The following is a 21166-nucleotide window of genomic DNA, read 5'->3' as shown; positions in this document are numbered from 1 at the left end:
TACATTCACAGAGAAAGATACTCGAATGCGTTTCCAGCAGTTTCTCTTTTAATCTGTGTTTTGTTGCTGGAAGAAGATCTGCCCCTTTAGCTGCTAAATGCTCCGGTATGTTTATCAGCTGGTTGATAACAGCTTGTTTGGTGCCAGTACAGTTGGATGATCAGAGCTTTTTCCACTGCAAATGGCACCACCTGACATCCACATCTCAGCCGGAGGGCTGAGCCTCTCCATCCTGTCTGCAGAGAGGTCTCACAGTCTCCTCTCAGTCATACATCCAATTGAGTGGGTCTGTGACCTCCCCCAAGTGGTTCAACTACCTCCACTGACTCCTCTCAGTGTGGAGTGGCAGCTGAAACACACAGAGGTTCACACATAATACTGAATTCCTCATTGTGCCGTGGCACGAGGCCAGGCAGGCAGCAGAGAAATGAGATTTCAGCTGCTCATTTTCTGTCCTGTGCTCAGAGACTGACTGTAAAAGAAAAAAAGATCAAGTGGTTAACGAACAGCTCACATCTCTGTTCTCCAACACCAGAGACGTGTGAATGCTAATCTTTATTTTGAGATCACAACCCAATAACGCCAGATACACAAGCTTTTTTTTCATGATGCAAGTGTGTGCAGGAAAACCACAACAGCTCCACTGTTTGGCTTATTGCAATAAAATGCTGGGAAAAGCATAGACATCTGCCATTTATTTCTTTCTTCCCGCCTGGACTACTGTAACTCACTTTATGTGGGGGTCAGTCAGTCGTTGCTCTCACGTCTGCAGCTGGTTCATAATGCGGCTGCACGACTCCTAACAGGAACTCGAAAAAGAGAGCATATAACCCCCGTGCTCGCCTCTCTGCACTGGCTGCCTGTGTCTTTTAGAGTTCATTTTAAACTTCTTATGTTTGTTTTTAAATGCCTCCACAGTCTTGCCCCGCCTTACCTCTCTGAGCTTCTTCATCCCCACACACCCTGTCGGTCTCTCAGGTCAGCTGACCAGCTGCTCCTGGAGGTACCGAGATCCAGGAGGAAGCTCAGAGGGGGCGGGGCCTTCTCTACTGTGGCTCCAAAATTATGGAATAATTTGCCCATGCACGTTAGAGAGGCCCCTTCACTGTCCACTTTAAATCACGTCTTAAAACCCACTTTTATTCCTCGGCTTTTAACCTCAGCGAGACTTCGTTTCTCTTTTAATTGAAGTAGTTATTTAATGATTTCACTCTTCTTTTATTTGGTTTTTACTTATATCTTATGTAATTTTATTTTACAGTTCTAATGTACAGCACTTTGTGTCAGCTGTGGTTGTTTTAAAGTGCTTTATAAATAAAGTTGATGATTGATGATGATGATGATGATTTACCCTCTGTGTGAGAAATCCACTGGCTCAAGCTCAAGATGGAGATAAAAATCAAAACAAGTGACAAGAATCAAAGCTCTGAGCTGCTCCTTTAGTTCAGCTTGAGATCAGATGCCTTTGACTCATATGCATATACTGGATTTTCCATGTATGCATGCAGCCAGTACATGTTGCTCTACTGGCTTTTTGCTACAAATTGACAGCAAACAGCCACACACGACTCGAGCCACCTGTCTTTGCTCCTCCCAATAGTGTCATATGACACTGTATACAGGGTGAACGTGTTCCTTTAGCTATAGGATCCGTGAGGCGCACTGTGAGGGTTACATGAAGACTACTAAAACCCTTTTTGTTGCAGAAATTTACTGATAATGTTTTTTAGTCTACTCCACTAAAAGAGGTGATATGAAGCAAAGAGGTCCAGCAGACACGTTACTGCACAGGACTTGTTAAAAACTGACCAAACGGTCTCAGTTTCATGGCTGACTGCCTGGTTGAAATTTGAAGTAAACGTGCCACAGCTGTGTGCACAAACCCTTTGAGTTTACCTTCAAATGAAGTGGTTTAGATAACCTGGAAACAGCAGCTTAGAGACCAAAATGATTCACAGATTCAAAGCGAACGTGCACAGCTCCGTGTCTGCGTGGTATGCAGACACGACTGCTGCGCATATTCATAAAATACACAAAATTTAATACTTTGCATGAACTACAAGATGTCTTTTTTCCAGTAAAGTGGCTCTACTGACAGTGACTCCAGCTGACACAACAACGCGCGCACACATAGGGGAAGTGTAGCCAGGGGTGAGACAAATTACACCCTCTTTAACTCAGTGTGTATCTGTGTGTGTGTCTGTGCGTGTTCCTGCCGTGGGGAAACTCCTAAACAAGTTCTCCAACTCTGTTTTTTTTTTTTTTTGCGCTTCGTGGTAGGGTGAGCCTGTAGCAAAGCATCGTGGGAAGAAGGGGCAATCCTCAAGGCCGCACATCAGTTGAATAGGAGCTGACTGGTTGACAACACACAGAGACACACCAACGTGCACGCACGCACAAAAATACTTGAGAGGAACGGGTTTGGAATATATGAGCTTCTGTATAGTCAATTAGAAATGTTAGTGTGTGTTTCAGCAGACACAGTATGAAGGAATGTTTACCCCCAGGCCAGCATGTAAGAGCTCCACCAGTGAGAACCGCCTCATAGCCTCAGTATGTGGGACACACAAACACACTGAAGACAGTGTTTGAAGCGTGCGTGTGTATGTGGCACTTATTTCTCCAGAGAGCGCCTTCAACAAACCTACTTTCATTCTCATACACTTGTAAACCACTCAGCAGACACACACATGCAGATAAATCTGAGTGCTATCACACACACGTAAACACAAACACATGCAAACGGTTAAGTTGGAAAAACGAGACGATGTCCTTGATGGTGCCGTTCGATACTGTGCCCTCACGCGGGCTGACTTTGATATGCGTGTGCCCGCGAAGCTTTGCTGATATTTGCAAATGTAACACGGATCCTCCGGGCTTGAGGAATCTTCTGAGTTTGGAAAAGAGATGGCTGTTGGTTTAACTAAAGGCTGCCTTTGACATACTTTACAGGATGTCCTGCAGCTGGCAGAGGCCCACTGTACCGTCCACTGAGACTGACCGGCTGGCGTTTAGATATATTGTAGTTTAATAGCTGGACCACACCATAAGACTGCTGACTATGTGTTTTATACTAAATACTAGGGGTGCAACGATACTCGTATCGATATTGAACCGTTCGATACAGTACTTTCGGTTCGGTACGCATATGTATCGAACAATACAAAATTTTTAATTTATTTTATCAGCTTTTCTTCTGACGATGCTGTCTGTGTTGAGCGCTCAGTGGATCTGCGCTCGACAGTGCAGCCTAGGCGGAGAAGTCGAACGCAGATTCACTGAGCGCAGCGCAAGCTAGCAGACAGAAGCTAAGCTCGTTGCAACATGGCAAATTGAACCTCCCCCACCCTCATTCAGATCTGGCGTTTGGAACTATTTTGGTTTTCATGTGACGTATGACCCTGAAGGTAAGCGCGTCATGGACTAAAGTAAAACAGTATGTTGGATGTGCCAGCAATGCTCAATTGGTGGGAACTAGTGTGTTAGCGCTCGTTAATGTGTTGACGTCTTCCAGTCCCACTCATGAGGCGATCCGCGGTAGCTTGTTAACGGAGATTTGCCGTGTTGTGGCGTTAACGTCATTTCAGATTAATGCTGACAGCACTAGTGGGAACACAACGAATATGACTGCACATTTACGCCGACATCATCCTAGTGCAAAGACAAGTGGAAGCAGGCAAAAACAACAAGCACGCATACAAACTTTACCCGAGTCATTTAGACAGCCGTTAGCACATGATTCTCCTTATGGGGACCTGATATGTTTAATATGCTGCTGAGAATATAGCCCAGAAGAAGCGTATAGTATAGCTTTTATTTTGGAAAGAGACATTTCTCTGTAATAAACTCTCTTTTCCAAAGATGAGTGATTTCTCGATCAGAGAGATTTATTTTTTATTACTTTGTTGTTTCAGCAACATTAAATTTAAAAACTGTACTTTTGAGTTAAAATATATATTTATAATTTTAATAAATTACAAATTAAAAAGGCATGAACATTTTTTTGTATCAAAAAATATCGAACCGTGACACCAAAGTATCGAACCGAACCGTGAATTTTGTGTATCGTTGCACCCCTACTAAATACATATAAAGAAATCCTGCTAAACTGCTCCATGTGCACGTACATTAGACCTGCCTTCGTCTAAACAAAGCCATTAGCTGTTTCTTAACATGCTGGACGTCGCCAGCTCTGATCACTTGCTCGCGCCGTCGACTCAGGCCAACCTTTGACAATAACTTCTCTTTAAAACAAAGATGTGCTGAACATGTGTAGCTGGAACAAATCTGCCTGTTTGCGTTTTGTTTTCGTAACAGTACAATTTGTCTAAAGATTTTGAAGAAAGAGGGCACTGCAATCGGGAGGGGGGTGCTCAGTGGTTCCAAAGCAAACAACAGGCACCCTGCGCCTTTATAATTCATGCGCGGCTAGAGTAAACAGGAACAACACACATTCAAAGTCACATTCTGAAGCCGGGCTGGTTGATATACTGTTAGATTTTACGCTAACAGTAATGACACCCTGTAGCTTTTATTATCCAGCTTCTGCACATTGTTAGCAAAGCTAAATGAACCTGCTTCTCCAATTGTTTAAAGCACACCAGGATATGGATTCCACATTCTCTCTCTGATCCACACGCTGGATACGGGAAAGGAAAGCCCAGCTAAATTCTCCAAAGGCCGGCCATAAAACTGGGTGCAAACCAAGAAGTGATAAAGCAAAGGCGGCTGTTAAGGCTGAGTCACCCATGGAGCACTAGCTGACTACTGAGCATTTCTTTTCACTCTTTGCATTTATTCATTAGTAATTATTAATCTCTGGCTCTTTCACAGTGTGTCTTTTGTCACCAGTCACAGCAGATGGCCCCGCCCCTCCCTGAGCCTGGTTCTGCTGGACGTTTCTTCCTGTTAAAAGGGAGTTTTCCCTTCCCACTGTCACCAAGTGCTTGCTCATAGGGGGTCGTCTGATTGTTGGGGGTTTTCCCTCCATTATTGTAGGGCCTTTACCTTACAGTATAAAGCACCTTGAGGGGACCGTTGTTCTGATTTGGAGCTGTGTCTACAAATCGGGCAAGTAGACTGAAGAATCCATCAACAGCACGAACCTCTTGTGGCAAATGCATCGCAATGCTCAGGGATTTCTGGGTTATTAACTTGTTAGTTGAACGTCCAGTAAATGCTGAAATGTTTCCGATTTCCTTTTGATGTAAGTATTTTCTGGCAACCACGTCCCCCAAACTCCGTAGAGGGATTATGGGACTACGAGGTGCTTTTGATCCTCGCTGACAATATTACAGCCAAGAAGCACCAAAGCAAACTGGACTCCATGAATATCATTAAGGGTCTTTTATGCTCTCCGAAAACGAAATGGGGACAAAAAGACTAATTGCCTCTTTCCTGAAATAAACCAACACTTGGGCTTTTCAAACTTTTAGCCAGTCGATCTGCCAAAGCACTTCCTGGGAATTCCCCAAACCATTAAATATAGTACAGTAGATGAAATAAGAGTGCTTATGTAACAAATTTTTATTTATTCATTATAGTCTGTTTCTTTCATTGAGATCTGGGATTTGGGGAATTTGTCAGAAATTCAGCTGTTCTTATGATCAGTTATAACAGGACTTTTACATCAGTATTGAATACCGGAGATGCCACAATCGAGCAGGACGGCTTGGTTAACAAACCAAAGATTTAGCTCACCATTGGTGTAGATGTTAATACGCTAAACTTTCTTTTGGCTGATCCCTTAGCTCCCAAGAGGCAAAGATTTTACATCTTCCTGATGCACCCATTGCTTCTTACCCCCAAACCTTGAACCCTTCTTGAGGTTGGTTGGTGTCTCCTACTGGAGTCAAACTGCAGATTTCTTACATGCAATGTAAAGATGTTAACCACTACACAACAGAGCCCTTATTAGACAGTATTTAGAAGGAAAAAAGTCAACACCAAATATTATGGATGGGAAGTTAATTTCATTTAATTTTATTCTAAATTCTGTTGTTGGCTTTGATCCATTATCAAAACAGAGTAATTCTGTTTCCTGCATGACACTGTTGTTGTGTCTTGCTTTTATAAAATTCTGAGTGGTTGACCTTGCAGGAAAGACTATTTGGGTCAACAAGATCAATTTAGAAGAAGTACAACATGCATAAACCCTCATTCACTTTTCCCATTGATTAGGTAAAATTTTCCAGGTTGGTTCTGCCTGGACCGCCCAAGTCGGCACCAAACAGACTTTTAGTGGTAAAACCTGCATCTGCCCTTGAAAGACGGCCTTTGCGGCTTAAAAAAAAACCAGAAAAAGAAATAGAATATTTTGGTATTCTAGCAGTTCATGGTCAAGTCGATGACTTCGAGGTGCCCGGGTCCAGTGTGGACCTGTGTGCACCAAATGTGGTGCTGTGCATCATGGCCAAACATCTACACTTTGGTCTCGTCCATCCAAAGAACATTGTTCCAGAATTCTTGTGGTTTGTTCAGATGCAGCTTTATAAACTGGTAGCAATGCTGTCATGTTCTTTTGAGAGAGAAGAAGCTGTGGAACTGTTTCCGTGAGCATTGCACGTTCTTTGGGGTGAATTTGATGGGACGTCCACTCCCGGAAGCATCAACAACCAGTAGAAGGATGAACTTTGGATTGTTTGGAAATCGCCTAATAACCTTTTATTATGATGCTTCTCTAAGATCACTGATGACTTCTTTCCTTCTTGGCACTTTGTTAAAACAAACCTGAATTCTCCAGAGCTGCAGACTGTAGTAATGGTGTGCGTACTACAGTACATCCTTCTGCACTTTGGCTTCTGCATTTTGATTTGCTTCTACATTTTGGCTTAATTTTTGTTAAATAAATAAATAATAGTGTCATATGTCATGTTTGTAGTTCCGCTGAAGATTTATTCACCTCATTTTAAGAGCTTCTGAGCATAAGATGATTTATTATTATTATTTACTGATATGTATATATACTTACCGTGACTGTATGAATGAGCATCCTAATATTTTTCAGCTATGTATATTAAGGATGAACCAAAGAAACCAATTCCATGACTAACTGCATGACACAGATAACCTTCCCAGCATGCCAGCTATATTTAAATACAACATGAAGTGAAATTCAAACACAGCGAGAGCAGGATGGAAATAGAGAAGGGAAAGATGGATAGACAGAGAGACCACCCACCACGCCAGTAATTGATTGCTGTGTCAACTGTGTTTGACATCACTGCTCTTTAGAAGCAGGATCAGAGCATCGTGCACATGTACCCAGGCACACTAACAGAATACCCAGAGGTACACGGAGCAGGACAGGCATGACTAATCAATCGTCTTCGCAGCAGGAGTCGACAGGCTGATGAGGGGATTAAAGAGCTACCCCCCTTAAGACTCAAGATTCATCTGTAGCAGCAGTGTTACACATCCACACCTCGTGAAATCATACATGAGAAACGTGCACATGGCTTCTTACTGTTACTTCCCCCAACTACTCCTTTAAGAAAAATTAGCCAACCACAGCCAAGCAGATGCACACACACTTTCCCGAGAGTGTGTTTCTCGAGAGTAGAACATTTAAAGTTTGCTGATAAGGTGAAAATTGAGAAAGAGACAGTCATTATTGGTTTTATGCAAAAATCAATAAGCCAACAGACAGAGCCCGACATCTGCTGTGTCACAATTTAAACTGTTTACTAAAAAAACAAAGCATCATAGCTCAGAACACGTCCAAAAGCAATTCAAATCCATCATAGGAGCTGAAGCTGTAATTAAAAAACAGCCAACAAGATCACTCAACGAGAGGATTTAGACAGTGAAACGCTTAAAATAACTAATAAACTGCTGATTGTTTTAGCAGCACATCAGCTTTACTCACAGCAGAGCAGAACGGGGCGTTTCCCCTTTTTCTTCTCTAAACCAATGTGCTGGAAAGAAATCCTGATCCCAGGTGCACACAATGCTACAAGCAGAAAGAAGTCCCAGTCTTCCCAGTAAAGAGCCTGTTATTACAAATCAATTAAATTACTTGAGGAGCTTAAATAAGACCCATGTCCTTATTTTTACCTTTCATCTCTAACAGTGTTTGCATGAGTTACACTAAAAAAAATTGTCTTTATTCGTCCCTCGCTCTCCTGCTTTTTGCAAACATTCTTCTGATTGGCTGACGTTGGCAAACAGAAGGTAGGTGGGGCTTCTCCACTCAAGGACAGACCCATGTGCTGGAGATGATACACACTTTCTGACATCACACAGAGCCGAGAATAGAAAAGCACTCTCTACCTGGGAGCTTTTTATGGACAACCACAAACATTTCTGCAGTGTAACAACAATGGAAACCACAACAGGACCACTCTAAAAAGATTATTTAATGTTTTCTTCTCATTACTGATTTGGTCCTTTAAGCTCGACTCATTCATTTGAAACGTTATACGAGATGAGACATAGCGTGGCAACAAAGAAGAAGAACACTGTGGAAAACACTCACGCATCTCAGAGACCTTCACCGTCACAGGGTTGGATGTCTTCTCCGCTGTCATGTACCACCTCCGTCCTTCTTTATTGATGAACGCTCGGATGCGGCAGGTGTAGTTCCCTCCGTTTTCAATGGTCACCCCCCTCACCCCCAACCTGTAGTCGCCGGTTTCTGTTCGCTCCAGGCTCGCCTCCCCCGTTTTTCCTCGTGCTCCGCTGGATGTGTTTGAGATCACCACCCCGCTGCGATCCATGGTGATGATTTCACGGCCGTCGGCCAGCCAGGACACTTCCAGGGAGAGGGCGGGCAGGTTGTCGGCGGTGACGCCGCACATCAGGGTCAGCGAGTTGCCAGGAGAGAGGACGAGAGAGGTGGAGGAGGGAGAGGAGGAGGGTGAGGCCTTCACGTTGAGGGAACGACCTTGAGAGGACAGACATGGCGTCAGTCAATGAATCCTAAGAAAACACTGCATGAAGACAATAAAATGCTTCAAGTCTGTCCTCGCACTGACCCAACCCACCAAAAAACATCTCATGACTCTTTATGAATTGAGACTTCATGTACTGAAGCATAATGAGCATTTTCATGTTAACAACTAGTCAGCGACAACAGGAAAAGACACAGATTCTGTCAAATGAGGTGTTTCCTACATCCACACATCTACTCAGGTAGCCTTGTTTCTTCATACATCAACGACGCGATTGATCGACTAGTTTTCCTCCAACAGCTGGATGACTAATTTGTGAAGATCGGCTTTCATGTGTCATTACACTGAGCTCGCCGATGCAGCAGGGCAGAACAACGTCTGCAACTGCACGTCAGGGTGGTAATGTGAGCCGGGCAACTCGCAGGAGAGGCAGCTAATTAATGCGCAGTTATTCCTTTAAAGAGTACGCGTAGTATTATTGATTATTCCTTTAAGTAAACAAGGTGCCCATGCCTGCAAATACAATCAAACTGTGGGAAACACAAACCAGCTGGGCGGTGACAGCACACGTAAGCACAAAGTCCCATTCAAAGCCAAAAACACTCCACCTGTGACTCATTTAGTACGACAGATATATGAATAAGCAAATTGGCCAACTGGCTGATTCTAATCTTAACGAAAGCGGGAAGTGCTATTATTGTTCAGGATAAAACAGGAAGTAACAGCACAGTCTGTACATCCTCGTCATATCAGTCATGAGATAACAAAAAAACATTTAGAGCAGTGCATGGGTGTATGCGAGTGCTCCTACAGCATTGTTACGCAGAGGTGCTCAAGAAACCTTTCTGCAGATCTCTCTACTAATAAAAAAAAAAAGGGGGGGGTTAGCCAATTACAAATGGCTGTCAGCCTACTTCTTCTACTTCTTCTTCTTCTTCTAAAAAAATGTATCTTTAAACCCAAAGATTGGATCGGGCTTGTAAATATCATCTCCAGTGACAACATAAACAGCAGTATGGGGGAGAGAAAAAAGTCTCTATGGTGTCTGGAAACGGACAAAAGAGACAAAGCTCACTCTGTTTGACTTTTCTCATCCTCTTTACTCAAGTCAGTAAGTCAATATAAAGAGACTGGGACACAATGGACCTGAGACCGAGAACTGTTTGTGTGTCTGTGTGCGCTGCTCATCACAGGTTTCATTACAAACCCCTGTGTGTTGTGCAGCACTTAAGAGGATATGGTAACCTGGAAAGATATAAGATATGGTGACCAGAGCAACCACACCGATGAGCGTGAGAGACGGAGAAAGTGTGTGTGTGTGTCTGTGTGTGTTTGTGCACATAGGGGCCTCTATGGTCAGCCAATGAGGGTCGTGAACCTCCTGGGAGAGAGCGAGGCAGGCAGAGAGAATGAAAAGACGAGCGGTTCACAGAGGAGGAGATTCCTTTAAAATGAAGACAGCCACACAACAGAGGGAGAACTCTCCCATGTCCCCTCCCTCCCCGCCCCTCTCATCCTTGACTTTCTTCCAATTTCACTCCGGGCATTGTCGCAAGCTGCTCGCACACAGGGAACCGTGGGGATCCTCGCTACACTTTGCTGAGCATTGTGTCCCGAGACGACCGCTGCTGCGAGCCGCCGTTAAACATCCAACAGCAGCTCACAGATCTGCACATTAAGTATGCATATACTAAATATCTTTTATCCCAAATCAGGAAGCAGATTTGAGGATTATGTACTGATCCCTCCCCTGCTGGGGATGTGCAGAGAACCTGTACGCGCAGACTCACGTGGAAGCGGCGCACTGCACCGCTGCTGATGACCCTCGGCTTTTTTTCAAAGGATCTTTTGAAGCCTGAATAACCACCGGCCAGCTTCCTTTTCAATTATCCCAGAAAAGATATTTAAATTTTGTCCGAGCGAAGGACAAACGCACGAAGCTGAGGCCGGGCAACAAATCACTAACCGCTGTGGCTGAAAAAAGGAGACAAAAAAAAAAAAAAAGAGTTGAGTAAGTAATAAGTAAGCAGGTTTCTCTAAGTGTTAAGAATCATTCACTTCAATCATTTCACCTCAGAAACTCCTCAGAAGTGCGAGGACTGTTAAAAAAGGATAAAACTCAAACTAAAAAAAAGTGTTGCCCATAATTAGTTGATAAACCTGATCAGACTTCACACAGCTCAGTGTATTAAGCCCCATAATGCAATGCAATCTTATTCTTATATCACAGGCATCAAACATAAGGCCCGGGGGCCAAAATTGGTCCCCGGAGCAAAGACTTCGATCGGGCCACTGGATAAATATGGATAAATTTCAGACTTTACAAAAAGCTTTAAAACAGGTAAAGAGCTCCTCCATGCCCACTCATTCATTCTTAATAAACCAGTAATAAACAGTTCAATAACAGCGATGAGCTGTCAGAGCTGCATCTTTTTCTCATTATTTATAGCCAAAGAGTTGTGGCGACAGATTTCTTTAATTGTTTTCCTTGTTATGCAAAAACCCCAAACAAACCCTGAGACATACTTATCAAACTTCACTTATGTTTCTTATATTCTAATATCTCATAGATTAAATTTGTCATTAAACTTCTTTACACTGATATAAAGGCGATCTTCACTGGGTCAGTCCACTCAAAGTCAAAGTGAGCTGTATGTGGCCCACGGTGTTTGGCATCCCTGCTTTATTTATTGATTATATCGTTCCATCTGAACAGTAGTAGTCCACCACTTGGATAAAAATCAAGTTCCCATTTAAAGGTGTTCAGAGTTTAATGTTCAGTTCTTTAAAGTACAGAAGACTGCATGAAGAAATCTGATAAACTGTTCACTTGTGTGGCCTTCTTTTAATTAACTGCTACTCTCCGACAACTTCAACAAATAAGTCGAAGGTATGATTAGGGCTGTTCGATATAACGATATGTATCGGATGACGATATAAAAACGTCTATCGTTTCATTTTACGCTATCGTTTGTTTCCTGGTGTCGCAAAATAAACTGTTTACTGTTTTTTCATCGTTTTGATGTCACTGTAGTGGCTATATTCATTTCTTAAAGTTCTCTCTTTCTCTTATATTTAATATAACCACACTACTGACAGACAAGTGCCTGTTTTTATGCGTTGTCGTTAGCAACAACGATGGTAAAACCATCGTGTGTCCACTTGTTTATTTTCCACATAAACCTTTCACAATAAAGCTCAAGATCCTGTTGAGAGTTTTCAAAATAAACTGAATCACGTGAAAGAGCAGATTATTTACGGATGAGAAGCAAAAAGAGCCGCCAGGTGATAAAAAATAAAGCCTAGACTCAAACGTTAGAACAGGCTTTTCCCCGCAGCACGCCGTGGAATAAATACTCAAAGAAACGGCGGCCGTTACAACTTATGTCTAAAAATGTATCGTTTCAATTAAAACACTCGACTCCAGCTACACGACGCCCAGCTGGAAACACTTCACGCAAGTCGAGCTGCCCGAGATTCACAGAATTTACAGAAAATGTTACATTTTTGTGATTTATATCGTTATCGGGACGATAGATGTCTTATATCGGGATATGAGATTTTGGTCATATCGCACAGCCCTAGGTATGATTCTATAGTTTTTCGGTAATGTGAATTAAAGCAGACCTCGCAGGTCAGAGTCACAAGTCTGTGTCAACAGCAATAAGCTCGAGCATTAGTGCGGCATGCCTGGGTCGCATGCAAGCTGCCTGTGTGTGTGGACTGCTGGAGACAAAGAAATGCATGTTGTCCAGAAACATCTTATTTTGACTATTTAAACATGTAGAGATATATGTTACTGTATCTCGTTAGTTAAGCCTCTTCTTGTTTTCACTGCTGCCACAGAAGATCATCTGCCTCCATCTCCAACTATCCCTGTGGTCCCATCCAAACCATTCAACCTGACTCCTCCAGCTTCACCACTTGTCTTATCTCAGTTGCACCACCTCACCTGCATCTTTTAAACCTTCGCTCTTGCATCTGATATTGATAAGCATCATATGTATGAATAAACCTCTCTGTTAAAATTAGCGTCCACTTGATCTATCACTCCTCAACATTATGCAATCCCAGTCGAGCCAGCATTGTCACAGCCTGGCTTCAAAGTCAGAGAGATGCAGGCTGAAGCCAGGAATGATTAAATGTGACAAAATTATGAAAGTAAGAAAAACAAAAAAGAGAAAACCACGAAGTGTGAACGTCGGTATTATTAGCAGTGAGGGTGTATGGATGGATGCGTGAACAGTGTAGTGGGAAATACTGAGAGGCACACAGCAACGACGAAGCTGAAGAAACGCTCTCAAAGGTCTGAGGAAGGGTGTGGTTTACATCTTAGAAGCACAGCCTGGCTTTTCTGTGACTTTTGGCCGGGTTAGGAGACAATCCACCAGAGCGAGGCTGCGGGCCCTGAATGCGTCAGCGCCGAGGTTCAGCTGTTAGCGATCCTGAGTCGCATTTACAACCTCAGCCTGAAACAGGGGAACACATCGATTTTATGGAAACCGTCCCGTCTGGTTCCTGTACCATCACAGCTTAACGGTGATTAACTAATTGCCTTCACATCACATGTGACGGAGGTGACGCAGAGACCAGTCTTGACCTGCTGCAGTTTGCATTAGGGCTGCCACGATTAGTCGACTAGTCACGATTACGTTGACAATCAAAATCGTCGACAACTGATTTAATAGTTGACGTGTCGTTTGAAGCTCATCACAAAACAGTGGGGAAAAAAAGAGAAACAGATCACAAAAGACGCAGGAATAAGTTGTAGGATTTAAGAGTGTAATAACGGACTGAAACAGAAGATGGCAGCACTGCATGTACAAGGATGCCAGCTGCCGTTAAACCCCAAAGAAGAAGAAGCTGTCCCAGAATTCATAGCGCGGCCCAGCTCAGTTTCCAACAATGGCGGCAGCTAGTTAGTTTTAATATTACTCTTATTATTCTTTCTGGGTCACAAAATAAACGTTTAACATATTTTCAGGCGAGAATGTAGCTGTGTAAACCTCAAATATCTGCTCAGTTTATCAAGACACCACATATTTTCAAAAGCGCTCCGACGTTTTCGGAGACGTCTGTTACCCACTACCTCGATAGCTAGCCGGGGGCTAGGCTAACTAGAGCCGTGACAACACCGGACTCCTGGCAAATTGTTTTCAAACCCACCGCCGTCTTTCGCTACTCAGGTTAAACATGATATATAAGTCACTTAGATAACTTAAAAATGTTATTGTTTGGCTTTTTTAAGTATTTTATTTGTTCCTGAGTAAATCGGTTTGGCTGAGATTAAAGTTATAGTTTTTACACAGCTGAATAAACGTCAAGCAGACAGCTGATCATCAGAAGTGTGAGAATCTACTAGATAGCAAGGAGCAGACGGCTGAGTTTATTAAACTTCACCGAAACAATCTGCAAATTTCATTAAAATTTAATAAACCATCATCTTGTCTTTATTTTTAGTTAGCACATACCTTAAACACTTAAAGCTGTAAGCTAATGATAGTTATATAAGAGCAGATGCATGCTAGTTCATTAAGCTGTACGTTTTACATTGAATGGATGCATGATCTGATTAGTCGACTAATCGCAAAAATAATCGCCGACTAGTCGACTATCAAAATAATTGTTTGTGGCAGCCCTAGTTTGCATACAGACTGAATGTGAGACACTACATGCTGCAGACAGCTGCACGGTGAGGACCGCCTCCTTTGATTCCTCGAGAGCGTTTAGAGAGAGAAGCTACAGGAAATGTCAGTAAACACACATCCACCATCTCCACAGTCACATGCATTACTCTGTGCAGCACTGGAGCTCCACAGGGAACCGTGCTGTCTCCCTTTGTGCTCACCTCACATGAGCCACACACAAACACAATGCTGCGCACCATCTGATCAGCCAATCAGACTAAATGAAGTAATAAGGAAGGCCGTCTCTGTCTGTGAGAGGAGGTCAGAACAATCGTGTAAAATCCTGACCGCCCTCTTCACCACTTACTGCACAGGCAGCAGAGCATCTTCTCTAACAGTGATTCAGCTCCACTGGCAGAAGGACAGATACAGGACATCTTTCATAACACATTTCAAAGTCTGTTTATTTATACAGCGCCAAAGCACAACAACAGTCGCCTCAAGGCAGTTTATAATGTAAGAAAAAGACCAATAAGACAGAGAAAACCCCAACTGTGAGCAAGCACTTGACAACAGTGGGACGGAAGAACTCCCCTTTAACAGGAAGTGACCTCCTTCAGAACCAGGCTCAGCTAGGGGCAGCATGCATCCACTACAGTGAAATGCAATGCATGTTTCAGGGTTTTTTTCTATAGTTAATTTAACCAAAAGAAATCATCAGCTGTGCAACAGTGCAACTCTTACCTGTAGGAGTAACCGCAACAGTTCCCATCTCTTTGGTACTCTCCGCGATTTTTATCCAATTTCCTCCACTTTCGTGCGTCCACTCCGTCCCGTTGCATTCATAATTCCCTTCATCGGACGTCGTCATTCTGGAAATCACCAGTTCAAACACTCCATTCCTGCCAGGGACCAATCGGATGCCTCCGTCCGCATAACGCCGGGCAAACCTGGACCCCGTGACCACATCCCCCTGAGGACCAAACGTCAAAATCTCCTCTGACGTCGTCCCCTTCTTCACCGACCAGGTGACAGACAGGTAGGTGGGGTGGATGAGCTCCCGGGTGACGTTGCAGGAGAGAGTTAGGTCACTTCCCTCTGAGATGACTGGGGGCGGGGTCTTGGGGGAGACCTTGAGGGTGTTGGGAATGACTGACGGGAAAACAAACCAGAAGAAAATGTTTTGAGCGAATTAATCACACAGCAAGAAACTGGGAGGTGCTGAAAATTATCCACACATGCTGCCCCCCCAACACACACACACACACACACCAACATTTATCACACAAGGAAATATAAGATGTATATTTAGAATTAACTTTCTGTTAAATATTTTTCACCCACATCTTTTTTATATTTCACACCTTCAGCTCTGGCTGCCAGGATACGTTCAAGAACCCTAACAGATGTTTCTTCCTTTTTCAAACCATAGTTGAGTGTTTCCAGATTACATTTAAGGAAATGCAAGCCCTATTTTCATCAATGCGCTCCCCGGTTTACCTGCAAGTGTCAAAAACTTGGACTACAACCAGACAAACAGAAACCAGAAAGCTTTGTGCACCAATCATCTTTCCCTTTGCCTTCAGATTCAGCAGATTCATAAGCAGATACACAATTCCTCATTCGGCAGCTTATCTGCATTTTCCTTCACTTGTCTTCGTCTTCGTCTATCACTTGAGGCCTATTTGTGTGTCGCTGTGAGCAAAAAGGTCTTGTTTACTTCGAGGATCTGTTTAAACCAATTCCCAGGTTTAAAAAGCAGCGTTTTTGAGCTGGAAATTGTAGGTAAAACGATGACATAATAGCTCGAGGTAAGGAAAGACTTTTCCCTGTTGTCTGATATTAGACGGTTTGCATGTGCATATGATAAAAAATGAACAATTCGACATTTAGCAGCTATTTATTGGGTGGAGTGACAGAATCTTACTTCAGTGTCACACCTTTGTTTACCACGCCTCAAAGCGGCCCGTCTGTCAGGTCATCCGGCTTAAACTAAAAAGGCAAAAGCAGGGCTAGTGTAAACTTCTAGTGATTCATGTAATCCAACATAATATTTCGCATACACTCGTGCCGAGGTCACTGGTTGAAGGACAAACAAACAGACGCAGATAAAGCTGCAAAAAAAACCTCAACACGCCCACAGGAGTGCTTCTGAAGGTCACCGTCTTAACCAAGTAAACTCTCAACACTCTCACGCAACCACGTTCACCTCCACTCTTTCATCTCGGCCTCGTTTACGTATTAAAAATGAAACTAAACGTGCCATCCAGAAGGTCTTTAAAGAGCAGCTTTCACCGCTCATTCCTTTCTTGTTATGACACACGAAGGAGGATGATGAGTCACTGCTGGAGAGAAAAAAATAAAATAAAGTGAAAGGCCTATAACTCCTGGGTTTCCTGATGGGAGCATGGCTTTGCTTTTAAATGCATCCACGGCGAGAGCTATGAAAATAAGTTTTTACCTCTGCTCCTCGCAACGGGAAGAGTGCGGGGAAAAGACAGATGCTGAGATGCGGTGAAGACACGGGGGGTTAATAACAAAGCTGAGAGGCAATATCAGGGTGGGGTTGGCGTGTCTGCGAAGCAAAAATTACAGGCTCTGTTTTATCATCGCAATCAAGTCATTTGAATCTTTTGTATATTAAAAAAAGAAGAAAGAAATCTGTGCTGTGTATGCTTGTGTGCACACATTTCCATTCCTCACACTTTAAAGCAACAGTAGCTCCAAACTCTGAGATTTATCACTGAAATGCTTCAGATAAATGATGAACTGTGTGTTTTGGAAGCCAGCTCTAGTCGCGTTACAAATGAATCCAAGAAGCGGCAGATGGCCGGGAATGAGAAGTACGTGGCTATGCATTATGGGAATTAGAGAAATGCCACGTTTACATCCTGTGGGAAAGACTGCTTTGTAAGCAGTTAGGAATAAAAAGTTCGCTCCAACTTCAGACGCGAACTTAAAAACAATGGATCAACACGTCCGGGTGTAGACAACGATGCACAGCGCTGCTTCAACCGTCTACTGTCCTGCGAGTGAAAATGTCCCGGCTCTTTATTAAAATTTGATCGCTTTCCAATGAATAAATCATTAACATTAATTACTACTGTGCACTTACAAGTGTTGTAGCAGGTTTGACTGTCTTCGTGAATACTGTTCTGTGCGATTAACGCTGGCGTTGATATAAATTGGCATGGCATGGCATTGCAATATTTTGGGTCGTGATATCGTTATCATCTATGTTTTATTAAGTAAATTAAAATATTCTGGGAATACCGTGAAGAAGAGGGCTCCTCTCATGCACCAACATTCTGAGGTAACGTTAGCCGAGCAAACTTACATTAATTTACACTGGCTGCCTGTCCGTCAGAGGATAGACTTTAAAGTTCTGATGCTGGTCTATAAAGCTCTGAATGGTTTAGATCCAAAATACATCGGTGACCTCCTGACCCAGTATGAACCTTCCAGATCCCTCAGGTCATCTGGATCCGGTCTTTTATCAGTTCCCAGAGTCAGAACCAGACACGGAGAAGCTGCATTCAGCTTTTATGCTCCTTATATCTGGAACAAACTCCCAGAAAGCCTCAGATCAGCTGAAACACTCAGTTTATTTAAATCCAGGTTGAAGACTCACCTGTTCTCAGCTGCATTTGAATAAAACACCAAATCCACACTTTTAAGCCTAAATTTCAAAACTTACATTTTAACTACTGATTTTATCTACTGTTCTGATTTTAATCTGTTTTGATTTTATATACTGTTTTGTTTGTTTGTTTGTTTTAATCAATTTTAAATCATGCTTTTTATTTGTTTTTGTTTCTAATGTCTCTGTAAAGCACTTTGAATCACCTTGTTGTTGAATTGTGCTATATAAATAAACTTGCCTTGCCTAATGAAACCAAACTGACAGACCATCCAAGGCTGGAGGCTGATGGCTCAGTCACACGAGTAGCAATATGACAGCCAACTCCTTACAGCTACCAACAACTACAAAATAAATACTAGTCTGCCTGGTTATCTGGTTTTGATTTTTGTTCATCATTCTTGCAACTTGTGCTGACTAAATGGTTGCCCAAACCTGGAGGTAAAAGGCAACCTTTCTGCAAACAGTTGCAGTCTGACTTGGACTGACTCCAATCAGTCTCAGAGAGATTGTTGAAGGTTTGTTTAAAAACAAAAAAGTTCATCAGTGTTAATGAGGATTCTCAATGAGCACAACTCAAGGGGATTCAACTCAGCCGCCTGTATTCTGATTATATTCCTATAAGACCAGAAGGATGCGGAGCACAACTGTAACAGTCCAATGTGAATTTCTATCTATGTAGACGGCAACAGCTATGTGATTTTTTACAGTTAATGTCTGCATTATCAGAAGCAGAGTGCTTTTAACTGCCAACTTGACTCCATTCAATCACAGACTGATATCAGACTGACTGTCTTATAGTAACATTTATAGCAGGTTATAGCAGTGACCGTATGCTCAAAATTTCATTTTGCATCAAAAAGATAACCGATGTATCCATTTTATCCAATAAAATTAAGTTATTGACAAAGTCTGAGGACTTAATCTGCAGTTGGAAAAAGGCAATTTTAGTCACAATATGTTACTGCAATACTCAAAATATCACAAAATTTAAGAAAAACAATAAATTTGTATTGTGATAATATCGTATATCGTAAACATGTTCACTGGAAAGTGTGAGCAAACACATGAAAATGGACAGAATCTGTTGAGAGTAGGGATGGGTATCGTTTAGGTTTTATCCCATACCGGTGCCAAACCGGTACTTTTGAAACGGTGCCGGTGCTTAAACGGTGCTCAAGCCAGTGCTTAAAGAATGGAGAACACAAAATTGGTCCAAAAACCTCTCATGTTCAGTTGTTTTTTTGTAAAAAGATAAGAATGTTAGCCTTTTCTGCAGCTATGGGGCATATATGGTATCACTCTTGGCTGGAAGCAGTGCTTAATCAATGGAAAAAACACAAACTTTGTCCAAAAACCTCTCATGTTTAACTGTTTTCCACTTTTTCTTTGGTCATTTTAGCCTTTTTGGCCAGGGTGAAGGGAGTATCTGCCATCAAACAAGAAGACAGCCGCATGTAGCTATGATGATGTTTGCTAGTTCACCTTATGTGCATTAATGTAATAACGTGGTTAGCCTGCTCAACGTAAATTACACACGAACAACATTAAGCTACTCACGCAGAGAAGAACTGCTGCTGCCGCCATCATCATCCTCATCATTTCTGCTACACTGGCAGGGCTACGGCTACACCCGCAGTAGATGTGCATGGAGTGAGGTCTCGCAGCAAGCTATCAAATATGGCGCATTTCTCGGCTTTTAAAAAAAATGCTATGCGTCGCCAGGTGTTTCATCGGATTTGAGGTGTTACCTCCTTTGACAGTATCACAGTATCAGCTTAAAGCACTTGTTGCAGCTGCTGAGTTTGCTTATTTTGCTGTGAAGTACAGCCAGACTTTGACCGCTTCGCCTTGGGCATTTTTAATCTGTAGCTCTGCTCTAAAAGAACGTACGTACCTAGACCCGCCTACTATCCTCGGAAACGTAAAGTGATTGGCTAGAATCTAAAGTGTATCACAGCTCAGGGAAAAAAAAGCAACGAAATGTGCGCTGCTTTTCGGTCTGGTTACTACCGTTTATGTCAGAACCGGTGCCATCATGGCACCGGATACCGGTACCCATCCCTAATTGAGAGGTAACAATAATTTATGATGTTATCAATGTTCAGAAGAATTTTTGTACCTTTTTGCGCCTGATTTCGATTCCTGTCATGTATGAGTCTGTACACATTTTAAACTCAGGGCATACGTCCGCACAAGTATTGATGGAAGAGAGCAGGATATGAAGTGAATATTTAAGTGAAGGACATACCAACACCTGCATGTATCACATAAGTAAATCAAAATAGATCTATAGCAGAGGTTTGGGATTCTCGTCTCAATCATAATTATCACATTTCAGCTTGTATGTGCATAAAATACACTCAGATCATTGTTTCTAAAGGTTCATTACATATTTCTTGACAGTGTCTAGAAAAGTTGTCCTGTAAGGTGTCCTCTCTCACAGTTGCACACAACGGGAGATTTTCTTGAGCAGACCATGCAGGAGACGGGACATGACTTCAACCCGCTCAGTGTGAATCCTTTGGACCTACCTGGTATATACTCACACGGGCATGCTCGAACATCGCAGGACCCATTCCAGCCGAGCTGGATAAAAGACTCAAAGTCTTTTCTGTGAACTGCTACATAGAAATATGACCTCTAGTCTAAATGTCACTCTTTATCTATCGATCAGCTCAACACAAACCAGGCTGTCAAATCAAATCTGACGATCAGGCTACAACATGCTGCCGATAGCGACGATTACAGCAGATATGCATGGGTGTTGCTGGTGCTTTGTTGATTCGGCATCAACAGAACTCCTCCTCTCGTGCTTTGGTTCTTTGTTTGATTTTGGGTGATTTGCATCATGATGTCTCTGTTTGTTTAACAACATTCTATCCATAGGAAAAACTGTGCTTATTGCACGATTTCAAGCACTTATTTGAATCCTTGAGGCATTCTTAAACTGTGGACATAAACAGGACTGCAACAGACACTCTGACTGGTGTCTGTTGCAGTCCGGG

At 42.7% G+C, this 21166-nt stretch overlaps 1 protein-coding gene across 1 annotated transcript in view; it reads right to left on the bottom strand.

Annotated features, from left to right (window-relative positions):
- ptgfrnb (prostaglandin F2 receptor inhibitor b) overlaps positions 1–21166 on the bottom strand; it is a 99460-nt gene that overhangs the window by 55606 nt on the left and 22688 nt on the right. Inside the window, exons 4-5 of the mRNA XM_087836279.1 lie at positions 15263–15670; positions 8477–8884 (exon numbers count right to left, since the gene is read on the bottom strand). Coding sequence (XP_087692405.1) covers positions 8477–8884; positions 15263–15670 — 816 coding nt within the window. The remainder of the gene's footprint in view (positions 1–8476; positions 8885–15262; positions 15671–21166) is intronic.

Source organism: Neolamprologus brichardi, chromosome 23, assembly GCF_056152115.1.
Source record: "Neolamprologus brichardi isolate AB-2024 chromosome 23, ASM5615211v1, whole genome shotgun sequence".
Lineage (NCBI taxonomy): Eukaryota > Metazoa > Chordata > Actinopteri > Cichliformes > Cichlidae > Neolamprologus > Neolamprologus brichardi.
This window is presented reverse-complemented; position numbering and strand designations above follow the sequence as displayed.